General features: G+C 38.7%; 3 protein-coding genes across 9 annotated transcripts in view; 1 reads left to right on the forward strand and 2 right to left on the reverse strand.

Annotated features, from left to right (window-relative positions):
• The window catches only part of LOC148698509 (flowering locus K homology domain-like), a 58,955-nt gene that overhangs the window by 26,576 nt on the left and 4,927 nt on the right, over positions 1–27,452 (forward strand). The window contains exons 8-9 of one of the 2 annotated variants that reach the window (XM_088683923.1): positions 6,377–6,453; positions 7,655–8,026. In XM_088683923.1, the coding sequence (XP_088540049.1) occupies positions 6,377–6,453; positions 7,655–7,664 (87 nt within the window). In that variant the 3' untranslated portion in view covers positions 7,665–8,026. Of the gene's footprint in view, positions 1–6,376; positions 6,454–7,654; positions 8,027–27,452 lie in introns of those variants that run through there. The other variant, XM_088683925.1, reaches the window with a different exon arrangement.
• Positions 637–2,589, reverse strand: LOC137728409 (uncharacterized). Of its 2 annotated transcripts, none has more exons than XM_088683888.1 (2): positions 2,523–2,589; positions 637–1,742 (listed from the first exon to the last, which is right to left on the reverse strand). In XM_088683888.1, exon 2 carries the CDS (start codon positions 1,732–1,734, stop codon positions 676–678), a length of 1,059 nt encoding a protein of 352 aa, XP_088540014.1. In that variant the 5' UTR covers positions 1,735–1,742; positions 2,523–2,589; the 3' UTR covers positions 637–675. The 2 variants fall into 2 exon arrangements, with proteins under 2 accessions (XP_088540014.1, XP_088540013.1); XM_088683887.1 differs by lacking the exon at positions 2,523–2,589 and adding an exon at positions 1,824–2,214.
• LOC148698511 (UPF0481 protein At3g47200-like) lies at positions 12,876–16,027 on the reverse strand. Of its 5 annotated transcripts, XM_088683904.1 has the most exons (5): positions 15,500–15,740; positions 15,132–15,259; positions 14,811–14,864; positions 13,943–14,550; positions 12,876–13,906 (listed from the first exon to the last, which is right to left on the reverse strand). In XM_088683904.1, exons 1-5 carry the CDS (start codon positions 15,518–15,520, stop codon positions 13,170–13,172), a joined length of 1,548 nt encoding a protein of 515 aa, XP_088540030.1. In that variant the 5' UTR covers positions 15,521–15,740; the 3' UTR covers positions 12,876–13,169. The 5 variants fall into 5 exon arrangements, with proteins under 5 accessions (XP_088540030.1, XP_088540028.1, XP_088540025.1 ...); XM_088683902.1 differs by lacking the exon at positions 15,500–15,740 and adding an exon at positions 15,762–16,027 and having other exon boundaries at positions 12,876–14,550; XM_088683899.1 differs by having other exon boundaries at positions 12,876–14,550; positions 15,500–15,749.

Here is a 27,452-nt window from a genome sequence, read left to right on the forward strand (position 1 = left end):
TCTGCTCACTAATGGATGTCCATTAAAGTTGGTAATGATTCTACGCATCATGGTAGATCCTGGATGACCCAGACGGTCATGCCAAAGCATGTAAACCTTTGAATCAATGAACTTCTGGTTCATGACAGTATGTGATTCAATTGTCCTTATGTATGTATAATATAATCCACTCGACATACCACACAACTTCTCCAATATACGCTTCTGGGTATCATTGGAGGTAATGCATAGATACTCCACATTTTCTGCATTTTTTGTTTCAATGTGGTATCCATTTAGACGTATGTCTTTGAAACTCAACAAATTTCGAGTAGATCGAGTAGCATACAATGCATTCTGTATGGACAATATTGTTCCATTTGGTAACATAATCTGGGCTTGTCCTGAACCTTGAATTACATCTGAAGGTCCTGATATTGTTGTTACCCCTACTCTTGTAGGTATTAAGCTTGAGAAATACTTTCGATCACGAAGTATTGTATGTGTGGTTGCACTGTCTGCAAGACAAATATCTCCGTCATTTCTCATGTTTTGAGAATAACCACAATTTTTATCCATGCTCTCTGAGTAAGAGAATCAGAATTAAAAGCAAGTTATAACAAGAAAAATTTACATGCCACTTTTATTGAATCTGAAAATACTACAAGTTCAGCATAATAAAAGTACATTAATGATTCAATCAGACCGATATACTTCATTTCCCCTTTCCACAATATAGTCTGAAACATCTAGATGAGTTGTGTTCAACTGCCCTGATAAGTCGAACACTGGATCAGGTATATCCATTGGTCTAGCCTGGTCGAGAAAATTGGTCTCGACACCCTTCTCCTTGAGGGAGGCTTGATACAGATCCACTAGATGTTTTGGGGTACGACAAGTACGCGCCCAATGCCCATTGCCACCACACCTATGGCAGGCTCCTTCAGGGTTTCTAGGAGCATTATTCATATGAGCTTTGCCTTTGTGGCGATTCACATTTTTGAAGCTCGGGCCTGAATTATGCCTCGGAACCTGGTTGTGAAACTGAACTCCATGGTTCTTGCCTTTCCTATTCCATCGACCTCGCTTGTGGCCACGTCCTCGTTTATGATTATCACCACCAGAGGATGTGGCGTTCACTTCGAGGGAAGCAGCATTCACTTCTGGGAATGGTGCAGATCCAGTAGGTCGGGAATGATGGTTTTTCATCAGGAGCTCATCATTCTGTTCAGCTACTAAGAGCACAGATATCAGCTGGTTGTACTCAGTGTAGCCTCGCGCTCTATACTGCTGTTGTAGGAGCACGTTGGAGGCATGAAATGTGCTGAGAGTCTTTTCCAGCATATGCTCTTCAGTAATAATATCCCCACAGAGCTTCATCTGAGAGGTAATTCTGAACAATGCAGAATTGTATTCTGCCACTGACTTGAAGTCTTGAATCCTCAGATGAGTCCACTCATAGCGGGCCCTTGGAAGAATCACCGTTGTCTGGTGATTGTATCTGTTTCTCAAGGCATTCCAGAGAGCTAACGGATCTTCAACCGTTAAGTACTCGCTCTTTAGCGCCTCATCAAGATGGCGGCGAATGAAAATCATGGCCTTTGCCCGATCTTGAGAGGATGAGTTGCTCTCTTCCCTGATGGTATCTCCAAGATTCCCTGCTTCCAAATGGATCTTGGTATCCAATACCCAGGTCAGGTAATTCTTCCCGGTAATATCCAGGGCAGCAAATTCAAGCTTCGCCAAGTTCGCCATTTTCTTTTCTGAAAGAAAATGAGATGTGTAAGAACTTGCAATAATATGTATTCCTGGAGGAATGTGATGTTAGAACTTCTGGTTCTTACAAATTTTTCATTTTGATCTTCAGGCCAAAATGATAAGCACTCGAAACTTCTGGCTCGAGATTTTCAGGATGAATGAGAAGGGCGATCGTACCGCACCATTCTCATTGAAATAATGTAATATAGAATGGGCGATTATTCCGCACCACTCAAGTAACAGGAAAATTAAATATGCAGAGCAGCGTGGGCGATTATAACGCACCACATAAAATTGCAATGAAATTAAACAGCAGGTAAATTCAAATATGCAGGGTAGGGTGTGCGATTATACCGCTCCACCTAAAAATTGCAGTAAAATTAAATCTGCAGTCCAAGATAGGCGATGATACCGCACCGTCTTGGATCGCAGTAAGAATAAATTTGCAGTTCAAGATAGGCGATTGTACCGCACCATCTTGGATTGCAGTAGAATTAACATAAATAAATACTGGGTTAGTAATCAATCTCTACACCAAACAAGTAATCAAAGATGTATGTAACCGATAGTTGAAGAACTAAGAGCAGGCATGGAGCAAACAATTCGTCGCGAGGGTACACAGCGCAGTTGAGGCAGAGGAAGAAGATGAACAGTAAAAACCTTAAAGGAAACATTTTTTTTTTTCTTTCTTTCGTTCGTTCGGCGAAGAGAGATGAGAGAATAATTATATATAGAGACTCGTGCTGATAACGTGTTATGAAAGGGTTAAAGTTTGAGAGAATAACCTTTTAATGGTAGGTGCAAGGTAGATGTAAAATGCCACACTAAAACTATAGCACAGGCAGATAACAAATAAAAAGGCAGATGAATAGATGATGTTACTGATATTTTTCTCTAGTTTTCTTTCTTCTTATCTTTTCTGTTACATGAAAACAGATGGAGTGCTCTATTTATAGAGCAACTTCATACAGATGCATTAACTGCATTTTGAAACTTGTAACGCGTCTTCTGACAACATAATGCATTTTCCACTTTCATTTTCTACAAATGGAACTGTGGGCATTCATTGCCCATGAGACTTTTCAACAGTTTTAAAGTTTTAAGTTACTTGTTTTCTTTTAAATTCGTCCAAAATCAAAACCCCTTTTCTTACTTATTCCAAATCTGTCCAAAAGAGTCTTTTTGAGTCTTTTGAGTCAAAAATAATTGTATTTTCGTCCAAATTGAGTCCTAGAGTCTAAATTGAGTCTTTTTGGTTGTTTTGAGTCTTTAAAGCTTGTTTTGAGTCATACAAGTTACTTAAGAGTTGTTTGAGTTTATTTAAGTGTTTGAAAGCATATTTTCACATCTTTGAGTCAATTTTCATTAGATTAGCAATCCCTCCTAATCCCCGGCTTAGAACGATCCCTACTTATATCTATACTACAATTGTCAAAAAGAGGGTTTAATTTGAGTGGTATCTTTTATCACATCAAATTTTTGGCGCCGTTGCTGGGGATTAGCAACTTTGCTAATCCCCCGTTGTTTCTTTTTGTTTCTTTTTTTCATATCTTTTTGATTTAGCTACTGACCTTATTTCTTTTCTTGTTTGTAGGTACTAGTTTATGACTCGTAGTTCTCAACCTATAAGTGCAAACATCTTGGATTTTGACGACGATTTTGAGCGCACTTTGAGAAAGAAGAAAAAGAACCTAGAACTTCACCCATCAAGTTCTAGTTCGACTTCTAATCTTGAGGAGGAAGAGGAGCCCACGGCAAGGGAGGAAGAAGAGGTCCAAACCATAGCAGCGGACAACCGTACAATCAAGGAGCTTTCCGCTTCGGGAATGGACAATGCCGCACCCTTATGCATCCAATACCCAAGGGCGGCTCAAGACAAAACCGACGAATTTGAATTGAAGTCAAGTTTGTTGCACCACATTCTAAAGTTCCATGGACTGTCCATGGAGGATCCCAACAAGCATTTGAAAGAGTTCGAGGTGGTGTGTTCGAGCATGACTCCAATCAACGTTGATGGTAGTATTTTGAAGATGAAGGCTTTCCCGTTCTCACTATTGGAGAAGGCCAAGGATTGGTTATACGAGTTAGCACCCGGAACGGTCACTTCTTAGGAGAGCATGAAGAGGGCGTTTCTTGAAAAGTTCTTTCCTACTTCAAGAGTCATTCTCTTGAGAAAGAAGATTAGCGGAATCCAACAAAGTCAAGGGGAGTCTTTTCCAACATACTATGAGCGTTTTAAAGCCCTTGTTGCATCATGTCCTCAACATCAAATGAAGGAGGAGCTTCTACTTCAATACTTCTATGAAGGTCTTCTTCCCATTGAAAGACAAATGCTTGATGCTTCGGCGGGAGGTGCGTTGGTGGATAAAACTCCCATGGCAGCCAAGAACCTCATTGCCAACCGGGCTCTCAACGCACAACAATACGAAGGAATTGGGCAAAGGGACCCCCCATGGCAACAAGTGCATGAGGTAAGTTCTCAATCCGACATTCAAATTCAATTAGCTAATCTTACTTCTATTATGTCTCAGATGGCCGAAGGAATGAAGATCCAAGGTCCAATGATATGTGGCGTGTGTTCTATCCAAGGACACCCTTTGGAAAAGTGCCCTCAATTGATTGAGAATGGGGGATGGGAGAGTGCAAACGCCATTGGATTTCCAAGCCAAAATCAGCCAAGAAATGATCCATACTCCAATACATACAATCCGGGTTGGAGAGACCATCCAAACTTCAAGTGGAGAGAGCCTCAACAACCTCACCAACAAGGAGGCTTTAGGCAGTAACCCCCGGGGTTTTACACCAAAACCTACGGCCATGATCAATCCCAATCCCAATCTAACCAAAACAATCAAGGTACGTCTTTAGATAATGCTACACTTCTTAAGTTACTTACCAATTTGTCTCAGGGGCAAGAAAATCAAAACAAAGTACTTGTTTGAGTTCATAATATAGCAGAGTACTTGTGTTCATAATATAGCAGAGTACTTGTGTTCCACGATACATAACAATTAAAATACAAACATAATACTTAGAACACAAATATAATAATTCAAACAACACAAGATTCCTGTCTCAATTATCTTCAAGTCTCTCTTTCTATTTTCTCTTGGACTTCATTGTCGTCAATAGTAAAGTCATGACCTCTAATTGGAGAGAGAGGACTGACAAGGTCGGAAAACTTTTAGATTTTAGAAGTCTCAATATTTACAAAACTGCCCCAAAATGTCTTTGACATTTGCAAAAAAGCCCCCACAATGTCTTGACCATGCCCAAACCGTTGACTGTGTCCGAGGTGTGTCGGCGTGTGCAACATAGACCTCTTTGTGTTGCTTGGATTGTGGTCTTCCCGTTCACCCTTTGGGGCATCCCTTCTCTCATTTTTGTGGCAGCTTCTTCACCTTCTGTGGTGGCTTCTCCGCCCTGTGTGGTGCCTGCTCCCCTGCCCCTTGTTGCACTTTTGTCTCTCCCACTCCTCTCATTCCTCCATCAAAATCCTCCACTCCTTCAACCAGGGCTTTGCTGCCCTTTGCTCCTCTCGTCCATCCCTCACTCGTTGGGGCTTGCGCTCACCAATACTTGCCATCCTACCACTAGATCTGGAATTGCACTCATGGCTTGCCCCAAATCACTCTCCCGTATGCCAAAGCATCCCCTTGCTGCAGATCTCTCCACCACGTGCCCTCTCTTCCTCAGCTGTCTTAGCCTTACCTTGGTGCGCTGCAAATTCATGGCTTGACGGAATTTGGATCCAAGGAACATATTGTATCCACTTAGTTGACTGATTATTTGCGTGAAAATGCCCCCATTTTCACATGACCACTCTTTTCCTTGTCTTTTGACTTGTTTCTACGTTGGCGGTAATTTTTCAGGGGCGGCAGTGGTTGTGTGGGTGTAGGATTTGATGTTAAGGTTTTCATGTATTTTGGGCTTTAGAGACTAGGTTTTTGGGTGATGTAACTTTCCTCTTTGCTATTTGTATTTGGGCCCTTTGGAGTTGTTAAATGAAGGCCTACTGACGCTCCATTTAGAAGATGCGATTATGGGACAGAGCGGTTCAAGACCGAAAGGGTAGAAGAAGACCTAGGAAGACTTTGGAAGAGACTCTAAGAAAAGACTTAGAGTACTTGGATCTAACAGAAGACATGACACAGAACCGAACACAATGGCGTTCTAGGATTCATATAGCCGACCCCACTTAGTGGGAAAAGGCTTTGTTGTTGTTGTTGGAGTTGTTAAATGAAATGCATTATCCTTATGTAAACAAAAAGTTAAAACTGTTGAAATGCAATCCAACTAGGAAAAACATCTATTCTGGAATTTGCATAAAATTTTTGATACCTGGAAACTATATAAAGATATTGTAATGTTGTCGTTTTACCTTCCATGTTTCAAACGAAAATCAATGTAAATAAATTGTTTTAAATCCTATATAACAGAAGGAAAAAGGGAGCGCAGGCAGGATGACTTGTTTGGAGTGCTACTTTACAATTCCCCTTATGAAATGTGCATAAAATTTGTAATTTGGAACAGTGCTGGTTGCTTGTTCGAGAAATAAGTATGCTGCAACTTTTTTTTTTTTTTTTCTTTTTTTCAACAAATGAACTTCTCATCTTTTAAATCTCTGGTTGTGTACCAGGTGGCACCCGCAAAGCAGAGGGTTGATGAGTACATATATTCTCAGCTGGTACAACAACCTGGCGCTCAACAGCCCGTGTAAGTTTCCTACTATAATGCTTTTTCCCCACCATATCCTTGGTTGTGTACTAGCAATCGGTTATTTGTTATGCACCAGTTGCTTTTTGAAAAGTCACTTAGATGTTTCTCAGCACATATCTTTAATAATTTACATACCTAGAAGTGAAAGCTACTATGCGCTGGGACTAGTGTGGCACTTCCCCAAGACGTTTTTGTCTGGTAAATTGGCAGAAACTTTGTTAATGTATGAGTGATGCCTTTAACATTAAGTTGGGGGTGTAGTTTAAGATATCTTGCATAGGATCACAATAAATTCTCTTGCATACTGATCGCTTGGCCAGTTACTGTTGAAAAGGACTTTATACCCATTATATGGTAGAATTTATTCTAATTTAGGTGTATGTGAGTATCAGCTTTTTTTTTCTGCCGGGTATGGATGCTTCTTTTTAGGCAGAGAACAGTTTGTACCGGTATAGCTCAAGTGAACTTTCATTTTGTCTCTTGATAGTTCACTTTGGTCTTTGATATTTTATTATGATCCACTTTTCCCGTAAAATTTTGCACATGACACTTTGTTTATTGCCGTATTTAAGTCAAACGAATTTGATGCTAATTAAGCTGTTATGAGGGTAGAATAAGAATGAAAAATGGGTTCCCACCTAAAGCAGAATAACTGCAATATCTGCAAAAACAACAGAACGAATGCAACAAAAGGCGGGTAGTATCCTAGGTATTGTACACTATATATGTTGTAGGTTGGAATTCATCAGGTGAAACTTCATTTGCTACATGAGGCAGTGCGCAATTGACCCATTTATCTTTGTCAATCTGTGAGCTCCGTTCTAGGTGTTGGGTCTTAGCACTATGGTTTAAATGTCATCTTTGGGTGAATACATGTGTTAATAAGGTTTTTAGTTTTTATTTTACATCTGGGCGTCGACTGGAAGGGAGATACTATTGTGAATAAAGGGCGTTAATTCAATGCATGCAGAGCCTTCCCTGTAAGCTCTATTAAATCTTGGGATGTTCGCTGTGGAACTTGCACCTTTGATTTGCAAGTGTTCATGACAATTTGATTTGCTTGATCAAGTTTGCCGTAGAATTGTCAGAAATGACGCTGTGCATTACAGAGGATATATAGTTTTGATTACTGAGTTATTGGTTTTGTATTCCCCTCTTTTAGCCCATTTCTAATCTAAGGCTGATGCTTTGTCCTCAGTTTACAGTGAATACGAGGCAGGAAACACCGATCTCGTTCATCAATTGCTCCAATCACCACTACAGAATCAGTTCATGTTAACTGCTGACCCTCGATTCTTCATTAGCATATTTGTAAATGCGAGTCATGCAGTTGGATTGCCTATGCTCTCTGCAACAGTGATGTACCAGATATCGAAACTATAGACAATTTACAGTACTCTTGTTTGTAATGGTTGTGTGTTGCCAGATACTTGAAGATAGAAAAAAAAAAAAAAAAAAAAAAAAAAAAAAAAACAAATCAAGGAAGTTTGGCCTGGTGAAATTTGCTTGCAGAGTGGATAATTATCACTAAAGCAAAAACAATCAATGAGAATCTTTTATTCTGCTTTCATCGACTTCTCCAATTTTTTTTATTTTCTTTTTTGATACAATATTCACCAAAATTATATCCCGTCCTTGTCTACAAATGTTTAATGGTATTTATTTTCATTTATAAGTAAGAGATCTTAGATTCGATTCTTGTTAATGGAGAATTTGAATCATATTATTGCTAGACTATTGTGAGGTTAAGTCATTCTCATCTGTTAAAAAAAAAAAGCAATTATATATTTCTTAATACAACATTTTTGTAATAACCTACCAACTTTTTCTTATCATCTATACTATTACTAAGAAAATACTCATTTGTCAAACGCAATGTAAAATGTCAATTATGGGTCAGGATTGGTGGACATTTTTTTTTATGCATTTTGACAGACTTTCTTAGGGCTTACTCTACAATGTATTTTAATGATCCAATCGTTCATCTTTTAGATCTGTTCTCAAAAATGGTTTCTATTAAAACTCACACAATATCCTATCAACACAACTTTACCCTTCACATACTCAATTCCAAAATCCAGTGTCCCTTGCACATATCTTAGAACCCATGTGTTTTTTTGGTAAGGTCATGCATAAATCTTGCAAGTAAGCAAGCTCATACATCAAATCTGGTCTAATAGCAGTTGGGTACAAAAAACTACCCATAATCTTCCTACATAAACTTTCATATACATTCTCACTGCCATCAAACTTAGACAACTTCTCATTAATTGTTAATGGTGCTCTAACAACCTTGCAATCCTTTAGACCAAACTTCTCAAGCAAGGACTTCGCATGCTTCTTTTGGCAGATGAATATGCTCTTCTCAGTTTGAATTATACCTAAACCAAGAAAGTGATGTAACGGTCCTAAGTCTGACATCTTATATTATTTCATCATTTCCATTTTGAACTCTTGAATCATTGTATCTCAGCTCCCTTTTTAGATAATATCATATACATACAGAGATACAACAAGAATACCTACATCACTGAACTTGATGTATAATATGACTTCACTTGGACTTTTCTCAAGCCCAAACTTGTTAAAATAGGTATCTATCTCATCATACCAAGTTTTGGGACTTGTTTCAAACCATATAAGGCCTTCTTCAACCTGTAGACTTTATCTTCTTGTTCTTTCACTTCGAATCTAGTGGTTGATCAACATGCACTTCTCTGTGTAATGTACCATTCAAAATGTTGACTTGACATCCAATTGGAACAATTTCCATTCCTTTTGAGCTCCCAAAGCAATCAAAGTTCTAATGGTATCCAAGCTTACGTCTCATTAAAATCAACACCAGGCTTTTGAGAATAGCTTTTTGCCACTAATCTTGCTTTGTTCGTGTACACAAAGCCATCAAGATTTAGTTTTGTCTTATAGACCTATTTGGCACCAATGAAAGGTTTATCAAATAGTCCATTTACCAACTCACAGGTGTCACTTCTCTATTTTCTCAATTTATGTGAACATAACGTTTCTCCAAGCTTCATCTCTTGATGCCTATTCAAAACATTCAAGTTCAACCACACAGAAATTACATCTTTCATATATCTCATTCAAACTTTTAAAGCTGAGTCGAGTATGATCAAACTCATGTGGAACTGTGGATGCCATCTGTGCATCTTGACTTGGTAAAGAAGTAATTGTTTAATCATGATGATCATGCAACAATTATGTATTCACCATTTCTTCATTTTCCTCTTCAATCTCAACTGCACTCCCTTCATCTCCATGTGTGCCATCTGTAATTGAATAGTCATGATCTTCTCAATACCAGATTTCTAATCCTACCTAGCATTCTCATTGAAGATTACATCTCTAGAGATGACGATTTTTTTATTTTTTATTTTATTTTTCTAGATTGCACAGTCTATAGCCTTTTTCACACGTTCCATAGCCAAGAAATACAAACTTGGAGCTGGTTGCATCAAGCATTTCCTCATCTATATTGGACCTTGAGCATAACATAAGGATCCAAACACCTTTAAGTGTTTAAATCCAAGTTTTCTCCCACTATAGGCTTCAAAATGAGTTTTCTTATTCAAAGCCTTAGTAGGACACCTATTGAGGATATATTTAGCAGTGTAACCACATGCCTCTGCCTAGAATTCTAGTGGAATACCCTTTTCCAAAATCATTCATTTGCCCATTTCTACAATGGTTCTGTTTTTCCTCTCAACAACTCCATTCTATTGAGGAGAATAGGCCATTGTAAGTTGCCTTTCAAAACCAAGATCTTCACATAATTGACTGAACTCAAGAGAAGTATACTCTTCCCCTCTGTCACTTCTTAATTTTTGCAATTTATACTCGTTTTGTAGCTCAAAAGTTGCCTTGAACTTCTTAAACACATTAAGTGCTTTTGAATTATTTCTTAGGAAGTACTCATCCCATCCTGGTACAATCATCTATAAAAGTAAGAAAATACTTGTTGCCAATTTTTGTAGATGTTTACATAGGACCACAAATGTAAGTGTGAACCAACTCAAGTGGTAAAACAACCATCCAAGTTGCTTCTTTTTTAAATGAATCCTTACAGTGCTTGCCAAGTGCACATCCCTCACATACAATGGTACTCACTTTCAACTCAAGCAGTCCAATCACCATTTATCGTTCCAGAATCTGCATTAAAACACTCATGTTCAAGTGCCCCAATCTTCTATGCTAAATCTTAGCAACTTGTCTAACGCTAGCTCTTATAGCTATTTGAATTCCTAGTTGTAATTTCAGAGGGAAGCTTGTGTTTCTTTTCATAGGGATCTTGACTATCAAGTTGGAACAAGAGCGATCATCATAAATACTAACTTCATTTCCTCCAAATACAAGATAGCATCCATGCTCTATCATCTGTCCTACACTCAAAAAAATTTCTTTCAAACCAAGTACGAACATTACTTCTTTTATGTATCTTTTTGTCACATCCCCGCCCGAGCGGGACCATTTCCCGAGCCCGCTCCACCACCGTAGCACGATATTGTCCGCTTTGGGCTTACCATTCCCTCACGGTTTTGTTTTTGGGAACTCACGAGCAACTTCCCAGTGGGCCACCCATCATAGGATTGCTCAAGCCTCATTCTCGCTTAACTTCGGAGTTCCTACGGAACCCGAAGCCAGTGAGCTCCCAAAAGGCCTCGTGCTAGGTAAGGATGGGAATATACATATAAGGATCACTCGCCTGGGCGATATGGGATGTCACACGTTTGCTTGCTTGGTTTCAACTACCAAATGGCCTTTCCCAACCATATCAACTAATTGTCTTGTGCCTATTTCAACCGTTGCAATGATACTCCTATTAATATTCACCAAAAGGTCTTCTCCCCCAATCATATGATTGCTACAATCACTGTCTACATACTAGACATCTTCACACTTCTTTCATAGTAGCTACAATACATGCATAGAACATAGTAGGAGTATCCTCAATCTGGTTTGCATAATTCACATGTTGAGTAGCCTTCTTGGAACGACAATCCCTAGTAATGTGATCAAGTTTTTCACAATTGTGACATTTGAGCTTTCCCTTGATCCAACATTCCCCAAAATGCAATTTGTCATAGTGTTTGCAAGGGTTCTTTGCTCCATCAAAAGTACAAATAGTTATCCTTGCTAATACATAGGGTTATTGTCCCATTTCTTGCCCTTTATCTTCCAATTATTCAGCGGTTTGAAGTTTTGATTGGCATTGTAATTATTGTTCTTAGGAGTTATACTCAGGCTAGCAAATGCCTTGTCGCTGTTGTTCTCAAAGTTCTCTCAATTCTTTACTCATACCCTTCTAGAGTAGCCACAACACCTTGAACATCGATAGTCCCTAAATCCTTAGTATTCTCATTATACTATCATAGGACTTAGGCAAGCTAATCAATAGTTTCTGCACAATTCTTTGATTACCAAGATCTTCACCATAGCTTTTCATTTGAATAACTAACTCAAGCATTCGAACAAGATACACAAAAAATGATTCATGCTTAGCCATTCGAGTATATTCAAAGTCACGCCTTAAACCTTGAAGTTTCACAAATCTTACATGTTTGTCTCCCACAAACTCTTACTTCAACGTATCCCAAGCTTCTTTCACCATCTCTAGTGTAGTAATTTTTTGGAAGATTTGATCAGATACAGCCCCTTAAATGATGCCAAGAGCCTTTGCATCCTTGACAATATTTTCTCTTAGAAGCTCGTGCTCGTTTGCAATGAGCTCCTCATTCTTCTTCACTAGAGAACCGAAACCCTTCTCAACCATAAGCGAGAGCTCATGGGATCTAAATATAGTCTTCATTCTTATCTGCCAAAAATCAAAGTTTTCTCCATTGAAAACTGGTGCTCGAAGATCAGCACCACTCGATCCAGCCATATTAGATTTGTTATCGAATAACTCAGAAAGCTGTCAAAATTTTCTTTCATTGCAACGAAACTCGATTCTCCTTTGAGTTTCTTCGCTACCAACACTCACAGATTCACGCCCAGATTATGAAGGAACCTGGCTCTGGGGCCATGTCAGTATATTAATTTTGAGTGTACGATTTATCTTAGAGTCATCCTATGAGATGATTACATTTGTCATGAGCCATGACTCAATAAAATCTAATCCAAGAGACCACAATGGATATGATCCAATGGCTCGCATTAAATCCTACGACTTGAATTAAAAACAATCACAACGCATTTTACACATCAACAGTAGTTACCCTTAAGCTAGATCCGAGTAGTGAGATTTGTTAGTCATATTTACATTGCTTCACAAATATAACTAGTGAGATTTGTTAGTCATATTTACATTGCTTCACAAATATAACATCTATCTCTCCTTTGTAAATTAGGGATAGTATTTAGTAATTTGATTAGCCTAATGACATCTTCTATACTGTTCACAATTTGAAGAAACCTCGATAAAACGAGGGATATTAAATGAATTAGGAAAAGAGAAGTTACACACAGTCATGGGACATGAACCTTATTCCTCAGAGAACAATTAAAACAAAAAATTCAAGAAAAGAGGGAGGTATAACCCTGACCCATCTTGAAGGAAAAAATGGAAAATACAAGAAAAAAAGGGAGACGTCGAACCCAACTTCTTGAAAGAAAATCCAAAAAAGGTATGGTAAGCGCCTCCATGCACTATTTAAAACTTTTTTATTCTGTCTAATAAGAACTACAGAGCTTAAAGCTTATGATTTGAGCGACTTTATGCTTCCAATGATGGAGAAAACCAAGACGAAAAGTCCCAGTATAGTCGAACTGCCTGTCCAAAGATCCTTGAAGTAAACTCGTTTCAGGGTCGCCACATGATGGTTCCAGAAATTCTCATAGTGCTTGTTAAGCTGTTTACAGACGTCAGCATAGCAGGATTTATCCTCCATAATCTGCTCGCAAAGTCTATTAACCAGCTTTGCCACTGCTTCGTTGCTGCCCAGCATGTTAACAATAACTTTGTTCTCAACCAGCAAATCAACATCTTCTACAGTGTCCACAAGTTGATCCATAAGAAAAAAGTAATTGCAGATATAAGGCTTGTCCGGGTACAAAAACTGCTCCAAGGCCATGATGTTTCGAATAACGAACTCTGTCTCATCCTTGACACAAAATTGTGCAAGCTTTAAGTTCATATTTCGAAAACACGCCAAGTTAAACTTGCATTTAGTAGGCTTGTCTCCTTTTATGATAAAGTATCCGTCTTCATGAAGTGGCGTAAACTTCACCCCTGCTGCCTTCAGCTTCCTTACAGCATATATATTTTTTATAGGACAAGCATTATGTACAAAGGTCATTTCTTCTTCGGGACAGAGAAAATGTCTTACCAAATCAGTGAAGTGTTTTGGTTTTACCCCATTCTTGACGGATTTTCCCTTGCTGTAATCTTTGAAGAACTCGCAGGTAAGCTTGAGAAAGGGATGATCAGGGACAGGTTCAGCTTCTGGAACATCTGTACTATCAAGGATAGGTTCAGCTTCTGAAACATCAATACAATGATCACCTGAGCGTTCTTTGGAATGAGGGGAACTGGAGGCTGGCACCGCAAAGTCATATAGCTCTTGAAGAAGAGAATACGGAAGCTGGTTTTCAAACAATATTAGTTCCTGCTCTACAGCTTTCCTCAGCCACGGTGATCTTAAAATGTAATTGTTTTCATGATTGTTTGTTTCAGAGGAGTTCATCAAAAAGAGCTCAATGATGAAGCAGGCATCAACCACAATTATGTCAACAGGATCTTCTTCAAGCTCAATGGCCCCTGCATAACAACGAAGAATGTGTTCTTGACGAGCCCTGATGAATTTTTTTAGTTCAAAGTCCTTCTTCGAACAACGCGCGGAAAAATTCTTGTAGTACATATTTTTGTGGGTCTCCATGTCCTTGAGTTCCGGCTTGCCGTAGTGGAAAAGGCCGATTGATAGTAACTGAGGAGTGTATGCTGCTTCGTTTACTTTGCGAAGTTTGCTGGGAATCCTGTAGATACACCACTTGTCTGGCTGGTCCAAGACTAGTACGTGGTCATGGAAATCTTGTTCGCAATCATTTTTCTCCCCGATTTGTGATGTTGTCTTTATCCTTCTGAAAATGACAATCGGTAAGGTAACAACAATTAGTACTTCTGGAAATAATTTCCGTGGTAACTCTACTACAACAGCATTCGCTGTAAGAAATCATTTATAATTACATTCTTTTTATATGCTTGATATTTTTCTATTGGTTTTTTTATTCATATTTTTGTACTATAATTGGTAGGCATGAAAACATTTGATGAAGAGATGAAAACCATTTTACACTAAAATAATTTGTCACGGTATAAAAAAAAAAAATTTCTTGCAAACCTTAGGTTCTTCCGTCGATATTTCATGCTTGCACCCCAGCTGAAAATTTTGGGCCTGGCAGGATAAAAAGAAGTTTATGGTAAGTAGATGACATGCATTCTACTAACTATTGATTAAAACTTGGTAATTACCTTATTAAATTTTAAATCACGAGTGTTGCACTAAATACATTTTTGGTACCTGCTAAAATCTACTAACACACTTCCTGACACTCTATTATTTAGAGTAGCATTACCCTTCGAAAATTGCTTGGACAATCCCAGGATTGTATAAAGTATTGACACATACGATATATACACCTGAAAAATGGTTGTACGGTACCTGAGATTGAGAGACCTAGAGGTGTTGAAAGTGGGAGGATGTGGTGGAGGGTTAGGCTTTCGACTACTGTACTCCGCAGTCTCCTCCGTTACTTTTTTCCCTTTTCTGACCATTGTTCTCTTGGGTACCTGTAAGTGAAAAGCAACCCCATGTCTCAAGAAAAATTAATAGCTTTTTACAAGTGACACAAAATTTAATTGACCACGCAACAAAATCCTTACATGAATTCTTACAAATTCAGACCATGCCTTACAACATTTGGTTTATAAAAACGCAATCTAATTGTGATTTTTTTGTTTATTTATAAATTTAGTAACTAGTTAACATTGAAAAACCACGCAGACGCGAACATGGGGTAGGCCACTTGCCGTAGACAATGTACTCGCCATCTTTCACCCAAGTCGAACTCCCTCCCTTAAAGATCTCGGAAAAATACTAGTTTCCATTGAACTATGTATCAGTAGTTCAGATTTATATACTGTCCATGTTTATCATTGCATGAATGATTTAAAACTGATCAATATTAATTTGCAAGCAATGATCTCTCACTAAACGCTGTAAAAAAAAATGTGTAAACAGAAATATATTATTACATAATTTAGCAAAAAATGAAAACTGTGATTGAAGAACCTGCAAGTTTATCCAGAAGTAGTGTGAAGTTCTCCAGCCGACCACGATGAAGTTGACTAGCAAGTGGTCTTCGTATTATTGTCAAATCAAGAAACTGGTGTGGTTCTACCAACCAGTCCAAAACTTTGGCTACGTTGACCTGACTATACCAGACTTTCAATCACCGCCATCCGACGTACCGTCGGAGTGATACCACGTCACGACTTTGTTTTTCGTCATCCTTTTGGCATTCAGTTCAATTTTATTCAGTTGACGATCTGAAAGGTGAAAGATTTATGATTGCAGACTGGTCTTTATCATTATTGGTTGCTCTGTCTGTCACTATTTAGGGATTTTTATTCGAGATTGCACTGAGATACCTTTTTGGGAAGGGGTAATGTTTAGTGAGATTAAATTTATAGATAAAATTTAATAAACTAAATAATATGAAAGATGATTGAATTATTACTTAATGTTCATTATCTATTGGTGACATGTCATTTAGTTTGCAAAATTTGTTTACAAATTTAGTCTCCATAATATTATTCTTTGTGAAGTAATGTATCTAAGAGAAACCCTAGTACTTAAACAAACACTTGATGCGAGGTCAACTGCCTCCTAGTAAATTAATTCAACTGTGACAAAGACTAGTAATAATATGTATAAATTCAACTAGCAGTGCCAACTGAACTTTAATCTATGTATTAAACGGAGAAGGTGAAGCCAAGTTGTTTAATGGATAGTTTTGTGCGATAGTCTTACGGTACCTAAAGTTATTATTATTATAATATATATATATATATATATATATATTGTGGGGCCCAAACAATATTCAACTTTAAAGATCCGAACAATTTATTTTTCAAGTTACACATTATAAATCATCTTTTCAAAATATTAGCAAAATCTAAAATATTTGAGGAATCTAATTAAGTTCAAGGAAATTAACGAACACTTTGTTCTATAAGAAACAGTGAAATTTCATCGTGATAATTAAATAGGTAAATGATTTCGGATTGAATTAAATTTTTACAAAGATAATCTATGAATCTAGACTTACAAACTAGATAGTTTGAATCGTTGAAATTCGATGTGTAGTGAGTCTAACAACTAATGCTCATTTTTTGGAAGCAAAACAAAAGGGATCGTTAAGAGCACTTCCAGTGTTGGGAAGGCCCCCCCAGGGCAACTGCCTATTGAATCCCCTCCAGTGAATAGTAACTGCCATTAATGAATAGTAATTGTCTTTTGCATCTCCACCCCTAAAATGAATAACCATGTCAATAGACAATAAAATATTAGTATTTTTTATTTAGAGCAAGCCCTAAACATGAGATAGGGTTTCTGCTTTCTAGGGTCCTAAACATGAGATAGGGTTTCTGCTTTCTAGGGTCCTTTTGTTTTTTTTTAGAGCAAGCCCAGCGTGGGCAAATGCTCGGGGGACGGGACAGAACAGCGGCCCGAGGCCTCGTGGACCAGCTCCAGCGTGGGCAAGCCCGAGTAAAGGTGGAGGCTCGAGCTCCGGGCCCGTGGAGAATTGCCAGCCCGAGAGCCTGAGGCCATGTGACATCAGTGCTGACGTCAGCCTGGCGTCAGGCATTATTTAATTTTTTTTGTGTCAGGCGCGTGGACCCCACTAGCGCGTGGGGGCGCGTCACCGACACAAAATCAGGAAAAAAAAAAAAAAAAAAAAAAAAAAAAAAACTTTTTCAATTACTGTTGGGAAGCCACGTGGCTTCCCACAGTCCATTTGATCTCAACGGTAAAAAAAAATAAAAAAATCTTATTTAATATCTACCGTTCGATCTGAGATCAACGATAGATATTAATATACTTTATAAATAAAAAAATAAAAGAAAAAATAGTTTTAAAATTAAGAAAAGTTACCGTTGTGACACGTGGTACAATCTGGAGTGTTGGAATTCAAATTTTTTTTATATCCAATGGCAGAGATTAATTAATTGAATAAAAATTTAAAAAAAAATTGTAAAAAATTCAAAAAAAATTAAAAAAAAATCTGAAATTTTTTTTAAAAAATTTGTTTTTACTTTTCTATAAATACCTTCTCATTATCATCTATCTTACACAACAATTTCATATTTTCTAAACTATTTTTAATCACATTCCTTTCTTTGTCTCAAAGTTTGAATCCATTTTTTTTCAACAAAATGACCACTGGTGCATGTACGAATTGGTCGCTTATTGAAGATGTTGCGTTGTGTGCTAGCTGGGTTGAAGTTACTCATAGTTCGCTTGCGGGTAATGAGATTGACACACCCCGACCGAGATCGGAGCGTGCTGGCCGTCACACAAAGGTGACGTAGCCATGTGCACGTGCGGAAGCTAATAAAGTAGTAATATAAAAGTTCGAATAATTAAAAACTAGCATACAAAGTACTAGAATAAGTGCTAGCAAGTGAGATACAATTTCAGAGCAGGTTTATAGCAGCCCAAATAAAACAACATCAGTAGCACGCCCGAAGGCGACCCTACAATGTGGAGTGTCTGTCAGAACCCCGGAAAGCCCTCAAGGGAATCCACCGCAACGGCTAAGCAACTAGAACCTGGAGGGGCGCAAAACAAAAGCGTGAATGGGCAAAAACAAAGCTCTTTGAAAACCATTTAGCAAAATACATTCTAACCCCTCGCCGTAAAACCTGTATACCTCCCAGAAAATACACATATATACGTATGTATAAATATGCCAAACATGTTCAAGGGTATGCCATTCATGCTCAAGATATGCCATGCCAAAGCCTCATAATGAATGTAAGTGCCCAGGTATAAACTCATATCAACATCATAATATCTGGCAGCCGGAGTCACCTAACGTGACCTGTACGGCTGCATCTAGAGCTCATCTCTCAACTCTATAACTGAACCTGCCCACGAGTCGGAACCACTCAAGGTGGTCTGTACGACAGGCCTGGGTGTAACATATATATACGCTCTAGTGCTACGATCACGTGAAGACTGTGCGACTAATCGCGGGTCACCTACGAGTCGGAACCACCTAATGTGGTCTGTACGACAGGCCTATGCACCTAACTTGGATCCAAGCTGAGCGTGTGGTGCGGGAGGTGAACATCACGTGAAGGACTGTGCCCTACTCTGGGCGGGAGCACTAACACCGGGGGTGCAGGTTATGAGCTCTCTAGGCATCTCAACCACTACTGAAACATAAACGTGAATGTCACTTACCTGGCACTTACCTTTGCGTCCACAGCACCCAATATGCATATGTATATGTATGCCACTAATAATGCATGCAATGATGCGTAAACGATAATAATAAAGTGCATGGCATAATGTAAATAACCCCTTTTTAATCAATTTCTGGGAATATAAATGTATATAGGTATATACGGAAAACAAAAGCCCACTCACTGATACGTGGTAGGGTCGTAGCCCCCCTGCCTCGCGTGACCACGCTCGTCCTCGGGGTACGCGTCACCTATATGCGAAATAACTATAAAAACGTCAACTTTAAAGCACATAACCAACTTCTCGTAATAACTTCTCATACATTGCTCAAAATGGACAAATGAATATACCAACGTGCTCTACACAACCTCAGGATCACAACCATATTTTTAAAATAATTTTTGGACCCCGCACGCGCCCCCACGCGCCAGGACAGGCACGGACCCACGCGCCCCCACGCGCGGCCACGTGCCAGGCACACTGACGGTGTCAACAGACGCCGTCAGGAATATTCCTTTAAACTGACGGAATATTCCGTTAAACTTAACCCCTGCCGTTAGGAATATTCCGTTAAACTTAACGGAATATTCCTGCTTCTTCTCCGGCCAGTCCCCGACGCCGGCGCCGTCGCCGTCGCCGGCACCGTCGCCGGAAAACCTGCAAATCGCTATAACTCGCTCGTTTTTCCACCTTTTTCCACGTTTCTTGCACCAAATTAAAGCCCTAAACTAGTAGAACACAATCCTACACGTTTTAAGGTCTAAAACTCACTAGATTATACCTGTGCAAGCTCTCCAAAACCGGCCAACTCCACCACCAACGATCTTGACGTCCAAATTCAACCAACGAGCCACTCCCAAGCTCCTGGGAACCTCACCAACACATCTACAAACTTCAAATGTCCAAAAACTAAGTAAATTAATGTTGCATGAACAGTACTCAAATCGGAGTTTAAGAAATCGACGTGAAAACGTCGATGTTTTTACCTGAAAAGGGTATATTCGTGCTTCCCTCGACCTCACGATCGCCACTGCACCCTTGGTTTCCTCGATCTGCTACGGGATAATGGTTCTTGGTGTGTGTCCGTACGTGTACAGTGGAAATGGAAGCTCGGGGGAGAGAGAGACAGGGAGAAGACAGAGGCAGAGGGAGATAGGGACAGTGTATGTGTGTGTGTGTGTGTGGCCCAACCCATGCCAACACCACACCACCCACCAACTAAATGACGAACTAACTAGGGACTAAAATGTCATTTCACTAGTACGTTTTAATAATCCCGGGACGGGATGTCACAGAGATGCAGTTGCGAGAAATGTGGAGTCTTATTCATACCAATTATCTTGAGAAAATTGGTGGGAAAAGAACCAAAGAATCGATGTCCAGTCGTTGGAAATTACTTAGCCAATCGTTTAGTACGTGGAGAGACGCCTTGGCACAAGCTAGTAGTAATATTCAAAGTGGGGAAAATTATTCGGATCAGGTAACAATATATTATTTATTTGATATCCAAATTTACATTATAATTATTTGTTTGTATTATTTATTTGTTACCTACATAATTTATTATTTATTGTTTGTATTATTTATTTGTTACCTACTTACATTATAATTATGTTGTTTGTATTATTTATTTGTTACTTATTTTCATTATAATTATTTCTTCTCCCGCATTGTGTAGGAACTTCAAGCACAAGCTTCGTACGCTGTCAAAACCAAAAGCAAAAATAAATCATTCAACTGGTGGGAATATTGTCAAAGATTGTCTTAAATTTAGAATTGTGCCAGTCGGTCCAGAAGTGCACATGAATAGCATCCCTCTACACTCTACATCCGATTATGTCTCGCATGTTCATGAAGATGATGCAGAAGAAGTGCCCGAAACGCCCATCCCTGAACAAGCGTCAGGTTCAACCCGTTATCCAATTAGGCCTCAAGGTAAGAAGGCTTCAAAAAGAAAAGGGAGTGCTTCCAAGAATGATTATGCAAAGTTCATGGAAGAGCTTACTCGCCAAGGTGAATTGACTTTGGCGAGGGAACTGGCGAAATATGAGGCTGATAAGGCTAGAGAGGATGCAAAAGCTGCAGCTATTGAGAGAGAATTTCAAGCTAATAAGAGAGAAAGAGAGCTACTTAGGCAAGAAAGGGAACATGTTAGAGAAGAAAGACGGGCTCAACGAGATCGTGAGATTATGAACACACTTTTAGAAGGGAAGTTTCCAAATTCTAAATTTTTTTGGAAGTCAGAGAAAGCAGACGTGGTGCGAAGGAGGCATGCAAGAGAAGCGATAGCAAGCCAAGGTGATCCTAGCACCACAAGAGAAGATCATCCTAGCACCACAAATTGGTTAAGTGATGATGAATAGAGTACTTTTTGTAATCGGAGCTCATAATTTTTCAATCACTTTGGGTTGTAATTTATTATTTATTATTTGTATTATTTATGTTGTTTCCAATTTATTGAATATTTATTCAAATTAATTTGGTAAGTTATTTATACTAAGAGAATATTTATTGAAATGACAAAAACATACCAAATAAAATTACATAAGCATACGGAATAATTAAAAACTCACTAAAAAAATTACATAAACATACCAAATAATAAAACACACCAAATAAAATAACATAAACATACCAAATTCAAAAAAACACACTAAATGAACTTAATTATCTTCAGCTTGTTTCAATGCCCACTGGTGCTTTATCAAGTCAATTTGTCGGGCATTGTGCATGTCTGGCATTTGAAATGCAATATATCGTTGAATGAGCCTTTCATTATAACGTCCATTCCTTTGTAATGGCTCATGTTGCACGAGCTCATCAGTGGCGTCATGAGCACAATATATACGTGTTCTTGAATTGTTCATCGTGTCTGGCTCATATTCATCAACGGCTTCATAATCATACTCATCTTCCACAATCATGTTGTGAAGAATGATGCACGTCATCATGATGGATCGAAGCGACTCTACATCAAACAATCTGGCAGTACCCCTAATGATCGCCTAGCGAGCTTGGAGGATACCGAAGCAACGCTCCACATCTTTCCTGCACCCCTCTTGACAGCTTGCAAAGTGTTTTTCCTTTGCATTTCGCGGACGTGGCACTGTTTTGACAAATGTTGACCATCGCGGGTAAATGCCGTCAGCTAGGTAGTATGGCCCGTCGTACATACGTCCGTTGACCTCATACGTGACTTTTGGTGCCTTTCCTTGCAGGACATTGTTGAACACTGGGGATTGGGCAAGGACGTTGATGTCATTTTGAGCTCCCGGGACCCCGAAAAAAGCGTGCCAAATCCATGTATCAAAAGATGCCACCACCTTCAGAATGATACTTTTTGCTCATTTTCTGTCCCCATAAGCGCCTTGCCAAGCACTTGGACAGTTTTTCCACGTCTAGTGCATCCAATCAATGCTTCCAATCATCCCAGGAAAACCACGCATCTCGGCCTTCTTCAATAGCCGTTCCAAGTCCATGTTTGTAGGTTTGCGGAAGTACTCAGCGGTGTAGATAGATTCGATTGCTCTGCAAAACCTCATCAGGGACTCAAGGATGGTTGATTTCCCCATCCTCGTTATCTTATCCACTTGGTCTGTAGATGCTCTATATGCAAGCATCTGCAAGGCAGCAGTAATTTTTTGCTTAGGCAGTGGACCCATAGCACCAAAAGCATCTTTCTTTTGCACAAAGTAAGAATCATGGTTGCAAACAGCAATCATGATTTTGTTGAACAAATGTCGTTCCATTCTAAAACGACGTCTAAAGTACGTATCAGGGAATGCACTATTAGGACCAAATAATCATCCAAGAGTTCCATACCTCGTCGTTGCCTGCTTCTATCAAGGTTTCCGGAACGGCTGGGCCTGCAGATCTGAGCCATAACTTGGATGACTCGACAGGAATGTGAGGCTCTGCCCATTCTTACTTCGTCATCTCTCCTTCTACGCTCATCATCCTCTTCCGTCTCATTTTTTGCCCCCTGGTGATTGAACATTGCTTCTCATTGGTTAAACAATTTTTCCTCTTCCTGATCGAGTTCCCACATCATCCTTGAGGAAGAAGAAGACATTGTAAGAAATAAACAGAAACTATGAATAATGATACAAATTTTTGTGAAGAAGGAAGCAGAAACTATGAATAATGATAGAAATCTTGAGAAAATTGGTGTGAGATTTGTGAGGATGGATGGTGGATTATATGGAGGATTTAGAAAGGATTAGGTTGTACATAATGCCACGTGACATGTCGTCATTCATTACAAATCTGATGGAAATCTATCCTCAAAGATTGTGAACAGATTATGACACGTGGCATGTTGTCATTCATTAAAAATCTGATGGAAATCTATCCTTAAAGATTGTGGACAGATTATGACACGTGCCGCGACGTGTTTGGTTAATAATCTTATCAAAAATCCATCACCAATAATTGTATTTTTGGATAATGACACGTGGCATAACGAGTACGATTAAAAATTTTATCAGAAATCCATCCCCAATAATTGTCTTTTCGGATTTTATGACAAGTGGCACAACGACAACGATTAAAAATCTTATCCGAAATTACAAATAAAATTATTTTGTATTATTTAATAATACTTCGGATAATGAGACGTGGCGCAACGAGAACGATTAAAAATATTATCCGATATTACAATTAAAATTAGTTTGTATTATTTTATAAATAAAAAAAATACTAATATTTTATTACCTATTGCCAGGGCTATTGAAGTGTAACGGTGGAGATGCAAATGCTATTGCCAGGGCTATTACTATTCAATAAGGGTAGTTATTGTTCATTAGGTGGATTGAATAGTGCATAGCCTGGGAGGAGGGCTCCAACGCTGGAGTTGCTCTTAGAGACTGCTCAATTTGGTATTGTCAAATAGTATATGAATTTCCATGTTCATTGTGTCAACATGTTGTTGCGGTAGTTTAATTGGATGCGATATAAGTGAGGTGTTCACATGAAACCAGGCACAAGGAGGTGTCCTCGGTTTATCAGGATAAAGTCATAGTTTGATTTATGCTATAAGTGATGAATCTTTTTACTTTAGAATTTTGATTTAGGAGATTCGACCTAGGTCACACTCAATTCCTATTGAAGGGCAAAATGATGTTGGTGATTGTGAAAAAGGGATTGTTTCCGAAAATCGAAGTATGGATTAACATATAAGATATGTTGGCTGATAATAACTTACTATTTTAAATCATACATTGCGTTTCCTTTTGAATCAGATTTCTTGATAACCTATCTAATTTTTCTTTTCTCAAAGATATTTTCAACATGTGATGAAGCAACAAGACTACGATGCATTGTGAAGTACAGAGTTCACTTCTATTAAATTTACCCCATTGTTCAGATCCTTGGCAGCAGGAATTCCCTGCCCAAAATTTTCTAAAAGTGTAAGTTGTCTCAAAAGTTCAACTCTGTTAAACAATAAGCTATTAGTTTAATGGTTGCCAATGGAGGAAACTTGATGTCATTTTCAACTTTCCTCATCTAGGCCATTACTCTTGACTATGTGAAAACGACTTTGAGCTTATTTAGTAAGTTTTTTGTGTGTTGAGAGTGAAGAGTGCACTATTCACAAAGGCAAACAAGGGACATAATCTATGTGACAACCCATCCTAAATTAATATATATCTTATCCTTGAAAGCGTTGAAATGACAATTTTGCCCTTGAAGTGATGTGATGTGAATGTACAAGTGGGCTAAGGAAATGGACCAATTACTTCACCTCCTACTTTCTTGGGTCCAATTAAAATTGTAGGGTTGTTTTAGGACCAAATGGTTAGCCTAAACTTGGAGCCCAATAGGATTTGAGACAATTTAAAATTGCCCGATTCTGTGAGACACACATACTCTCACACACGTGCCTTCTCCCCGTTTCTCTCTTCCTTTCTCGAACTCTCTTCACGTCCGTACGACCAAACCCCTAACCTTAAAACATTGTCACACACTCACAGATTGAGTGTAAGGATAACATTATCGTGCTTCCCTTGACTTCACAAGTTGAGCTATATCGTTGGTTGGAGGAGAGGATTTGCGAACTCAATATACCCGAGCTTTGGCAAGGAGTGTGAATTTCTTCAACGTGATTGCAAAGGTTTTAGTTAGTTTTGAGACCTAAGAAGGTATTTTTCTAACTTCTCTAGTACGTTGGAATAATTTTAAAGTAGTTTTGACGTCGAGATACTCGGATTTACCAAGTTGCAGGTTTAGACGTACGGTCGAAAGTTTTTCCGATCATATTCTGTTGATTTTAGAACCTTTGAAAGGTAAGATCGTGTTCTACTCATTCAAAGCTTCAATTTGATATAAATTTCATGATATTTGGTTGGAAAACGAAGAAGATACTGAAGTTTTACAATTTTCAGTTTTTGGTGATGCAGCTGTGGTCGGCGCCGAATTCCGGCGAACCATCGGAGAAGGAAGGAGAATATTCCATCAATTTTGACGGAATATACTAACGACATCAGGTAAAAGTTAACTGTATATGCTACTATTTAACGGAATATTTCCTAACGGCGTTAAATATTTCGTCTGTGTGCCAGGCACGTGCCTGCGCGTGGCTGACGCATGGGTTATTGGAAAATTATTCTAAAAATATGGGGATGCTCGTGGTGTTAAGTAGGCCACGATGGTATATTCAAACACTCCAATTGAGCAACGTATGAGAAGTTATTACACGATCTTGGTTATGTGCTTAAAATTAATGTTAAAATAGTTGTTTCACATATAGGTGAGACGTTTTCGGAGGACGAGCGCAGCGAGGCGAGACATAGGGGTTATGATAGGAGCATATTTATGCTACTTAGTTATGTTGTTTCCTTGCATTTAGGGAGTTAATTACTATTTATTTTAGTCTTTTAAGTTATTTTCGTATGTTTTTAGGTCCTAATGGCAAAAGGAGCAAGAAAGTGCATTTTGAGGCTATTTGAAGCATTTTTGGGCATGGATTGGATAGCTTAACCATGGAGTAAAGAGGATGGACGAAATTGAAGTCAAGAAGGACTAGGAAAGGCAACAAATCTGGTGGATGAAGTCCTAAAGCAAAGAAGATAAGGAAATAGCAAGAAACAAGGAACCTTATCCAACCTTATCTTATCTTATCCTAACAAACCTTATCCTTTCCTAACTCTAACATTATCCTATCCTATCCTATCCAAATTAGGTTAGGACTTAAACCTAGCTAATTAGAGGGGGTTAATTACATATTTGAACACCTATTTCAGTTTCTAGAAGCCTTATCCAAGTGTATGCCGCATGAACACCATTCCTTGTAGGTTTAGGAATTGCAATCCTTCTCCTTCACTTATATCACATGTTCTTCTCCCTTTAGGTTTAGGAATCTGCCCTAAACACTCCTTCTAGAACACCTTATCCTCTCCCTACATGTGTGCCGCACCTAACCTTCTAGAAATCCCAAAATCCTAGCCGCACTACCTATTCCATTTCCCATTTGATTTCTGCCTTGAATTAACCCTTTTTCAATGGGATTCTGCAATCCTTCTCCTTCACTAAGTGTGCCAAATTAGCCTATATAAACAGCCCTTGCCGCACCATTTAATCACCACCCTTCCACACAACATTCATTCATTCATTCATAAATCCATCCTTTGCCGCAACCTTGCAACCAACTCTCCATCATTCCCCTACTTCCAAACCTTCATCCCAATCTCCATACACCACCCTCTACCACAAATTCACACCACACCATCCACCACACCTGCCTAAATCCCTCCAAAACCCAGAAAATCATCCATAAAACCACCCTAGACCTTGTGCTGTGACTTAGCAAGGAAGAGGACAAGGAAGACGAAGCCTTGGGCATTTGTGCATTCAAGTTGGAGTGTTGGAACGTTTTTAGGTGTAATGTATCTTTTATTTTCAATGTTTAATTCTATTTTCCTTAGTTTTGTTATGAACATGAGAGGCTAAACTCGTTTTAGCCTAGGGATGCTTTGAAACCATGATTGCATTTATAATATGAGTTGATAGATTCCAGTTGTGATTTCATAAATTGTGAATGCAATTTACTTAACCGTTTGATGGATAACTTATTCTTGTATGTTGATTAGGGAGGCCTACTTAATTTTCATGCTTGAATTTGGTGCTAGAATATAAGGGTGTTTCACATAATCGTCACAAACTTATAGTCACAAGTAGTTAAGGTTGTTTTCACAATCATGTTAAGTAAATTCCTAGCATGAGTATCATGATGTCATAGTTACAAGTGCTTTGTCAATACTTATGATTTCTATTGAACGTAATGATCTTTGACCGTATCTCTATTATGATGTCATGTAGGGAACTTTTGAAGAATGCTTTGGGTTGTTGTATGATGTCATCCAATCCACTAACTTAAGGGAAATCTGAGGGTTAATTAGTGATGTCACAGTTAATATGGGGTGTTAAGGTTCATGGTTTATCAGAAAAGCAACTGGAAATCAATTTATGTTTGAATGTATCATGTGTGGAGAAGTATCACTTGGCTATCCC

The sequence above is a fragment of the Pyrus communis genome, chromosome 2 (genome assembly GCF_041283825.1).
Source record: "Pyrus communis isolate YQ-2024b chromosome 2, ASM4128382v1, whole genome shotgun sequence".
NCBI classification, from domain to species: domain Eukaryota; kingdom Viridiplantae; phylum Streptophyta; class Magnoliopsida; order Rosales; family Rosaceae; genus Pyrus; species Pyrus communis.

What these genes read in the sequence shown, in the direction of transcription:
- LOC137728409 (XM_088683888.1), bottom strand. Translation starts at nt 1,734, where the DNA reads ATGGCGAACTTGGCGAAGCTTGAATTTGCTGCCCTGGATATTACCGGG.
- LOC148698511 (XM_088683899.1), bottom strand. Translation starts at nt 15,520, where the DNA reads ATGGCGAGTACATTGTCTACG. An exon ending in TGGCGAGTACATTGTCTACG is followed by an intron (nt 15,260 to 15,499) that starts GCAAGTGGCCTA and finishes TTTCACTTACAG; the next exon opens with GTACCCAAGAGAACAATGGT. An exon ending in TATCGACGGAAGAACCTAAG is followed by an intron (nt 14,551 to 14,810) that starts GTTTGCAAGAAA and finishes TGTCATTTTCAG; the next exon opens with AAGGATAAAGACAACATCAC.